The sequence below is a fragment of the Dioscorea cayenensis genome, chromosome 7 (genome assembly GCF_009730915.1).
Source record: "Dioscorea cayenensis subsp. rotundata cultivar TDr96_F1 chromosome 7, TDr96_F1_v2_PseudoChromosome.rev07_lg8_w22 25.fasta, whole genome shotgun sequence".
Lineage (NCBI taxonomy): Eukaryota > Viridiplantae > Streptophyta > Magnoliopsida > Dioscoreales > Dioscoreaceae > Dioscorea > Dioscorea cayenensis.
In genome coordinates, this window is record NC_052477.1 from 26,785,975 (window position 1) to 26,788,504 (window position 2,530).

Genomic DNA, 2,530 nt, shown 5'->3' on the forward strand with positions numbered 1-2,530 from the left:
AATGCTTCCACCTTAACTTAAGTGACTCAACATTCAATGATAGCAGGAAAATATTGAATACAAATTTGTAATGCCCAATGACTGAAAAAACTGGAATATATGATTAATTATATTTTAAAAACTGAAATATTGAATAATAGGAAATACTTTAATGATGGTAGGAAAAGTACAGACAAATTTTCTCTTCTTCCTTTCTGCTTAGTATAATAATACCACCTCTTAATGGAGGGTTATATATGATTAATTATGGGTTTTGTTATATTTTAATTCCTGTACGAATTATCGTGGATAATCCTGTCATGAAATTGCACAGCATGCAACATTTAGCAACAGCTCAAGTGGTTATTGCCATAATTAGTTCGCTTATGCGACGTCGGAATGAACGTAGACAAAGCAGAGATCAAATCACACGTGAGATACGGATTGAAGGCGACCGAGCAAGAGATGAATTAATGTCTTACTTACTTTCAAGTGATTTATGTCATAGTATGATTAGAATGAGTTCGTCGGCTTTCTTAGGGTTATGTGATATGTTAGTTAGAGATGGTGGTCTTAGAGCAACTTTACACGTATCGGTCGAGGAGCAAGTTGCAAAAACACTTTACGTGTTAGGTCATAATGTTACCCATCGTGAACTCTCTTTCTTTTTCCGGCGTTCTCGTGAGACCACTTTTCGCCATTTCCATAATGTATTACAAGCTATAATAGAATTGGAGGACAAATATTTGACACAACCTGATGGGTCACAAATTCCTTCAGAGATATTCAACAGTAACAGATTCCATCCATATTTCAAGGTAATCATATATTTATGGAATTACAAATTTAATACAAATATGATAACATGTAGAGATAAAATATCAAATTTTTTAATGTCAGGATTGTATTGGTGCTATTGATGGAACACATATTCGTGTCAAAGTTCCAAGTGCTGAAGCTCCCAAATATCGTGGTAGGAAGGATTACCCAACACAAAATGTGTTGGCGGCTTGTACATTTGACTTAAAATTCACGTATGTGTTACCTGGGTGGGAAGGAACAACATCTGATTCAAGAATCATAAAGAATGCTCTAATTAGACCTTATCCACTAAGAATTCCCGAAGGTAACTATAAGTACTACGTAATATTGTCCAAAATTCATAATATACACTCACATAATAAGAAAGTTTACTATCTTTATAGGGAAATATTATCTTGTTGATGCGGGATTCATGTTGAGACGTGGACTTATTACACCATACCGAGGGGAGCGATATCACTTGAAGGAATATTCAAGAAATCCTCCAAGAAATCCACGTGAATTATTTAATCTTCGTCATGCGTCATTGCGTAGTGCTATTGAACGAGCATTTGGTGTTCTTAAAAAACGTTTTCCTATAATAGCAAGTTCAACCGAGCCTCATTATGGATTGGAGACACATAAAGAAATCATTTTTGCATGTTGTATTTTGCATAACTATTTGATGGGGGTAGATCCCGATGAAGCACTAATTACCCAAGTTGATAATGAAATTCGGGATGAAGCGGGAGATGAATATCGTGCTAGTGGGGAGAATAATGAAGAAACTATTCAAGGGGAGATCATTAGAGATGAAATAGCCGTGGAAATGTGAGTTAATTATGTGGAATGATGTAATTCGTTAATGTCGTATTATGCATTTTTTTTATTTCAACGATATGTATTAAATGGTTCTATGGTCATTTACTAATATCATATCATTAATAAGTTATATGAATTGATTCAAATGAAATAATTGGCACAAGTAATTTATTGTCTGAGTTATATGAGTTGATTTCAATGATATATTTGGTTTATGTAAATGTGAATTGTATATGTAATATTCTTGCTATACACAATTTGCAATAAATATGAATTGTGTATGTAATATTTTTTGATGTTAATTATAGGCATATTGTTAATCTATCAAATGTGTGTGTGTGTGTGTTTTTTCTTTGTTGATGTAGCTAAAAAAATGACAAAGAGGAAAACAATTTCAAACACTAATGATGCAAACACCACATGCATATGGACCGTTGTGATGGATGATGCTTTGATAGATGCATATTTGCACTAACAAGCAATGGGGAACCGAGTTGGGGGAACTTTCACTACACATGCATTGGATAATATAGTTAATGAGATGAAAGGTAAATTCCCCGATAAGCCAATAGACAAAGAAAAAATACAAAATCACATGAAAAATATAAAAAGACCATTTACTCGATGTTATGACATTTTTAAAAATGGAATGAGCGGATTTGCATGGAGTCCAACAACGGAAATGTGGAGTGTCGAGCCAGAGGTGTGGCAACACCTAATTGAGGTTAGTTTATTTATTACTTGAGACATAATTGGTTTTATATGCATGTCATGTTTGTGATATATTTAAAAATATGTAGGCTAAACCCGAAGCCGTCGAATGGAGGAATAAATGTGTTAGAAATTATGAAAAGTTGGTTCAACTTTATGGACAAGATAGAGACAACCGGAGCAACATGCCGAGACCGCTTCGGAGATGAGAAGAAGA

At 34.0% G+C, this 2,530-nt stretch overlaps 1 protein-coding gene across 1 annotated transcript; it reads left to right on the plus strand.

Moving 5' to 3' along the window:
• Positions 1-289: 289 nt before the first annotated feature.
• Positions 290-1,615, plus strand: LOC120265266 (putative nuclease HARBI1). Its single transcript, XM_039273145.1, has 3 exons — positions 290-797; positions 880-1,105; positions 1,185-1,615. Exons 1-3 carry the CDS (start codon positions 300-302, stop codon positions 1,613-1,615), a joined length of 1,155 nt encoding a protein of 384 aa, XP_039129079.1. The 5' UTR covers positions 290-299.
• Positions 1,616-2,530: the final 915 nt, after the last annotated feature.

Bases quoted from the DNA above. Each gene is read 5' to 3' on its own strand.
- LOC120265266 (XM_039273145.1), top strand. From the start codon at position 300: ATGAAATTGCACAGCATGCAACATTTAGCAACAGCTCAAGTGGTTATT. The intron at 798-879 runs GTAATCATATAT...TTTTAATGTCAG, and splicing joins GATTCCATCCATATTTCAAG to GATTGTATTGGTGCTATTGA. The intron at 1,106-1,184 runs GTAACTATAAGT...CTATCTTTATAG, and splicing joins TCCACTAAGAATTCCCGAAG to GGAAATATTATCTTGTTGAT.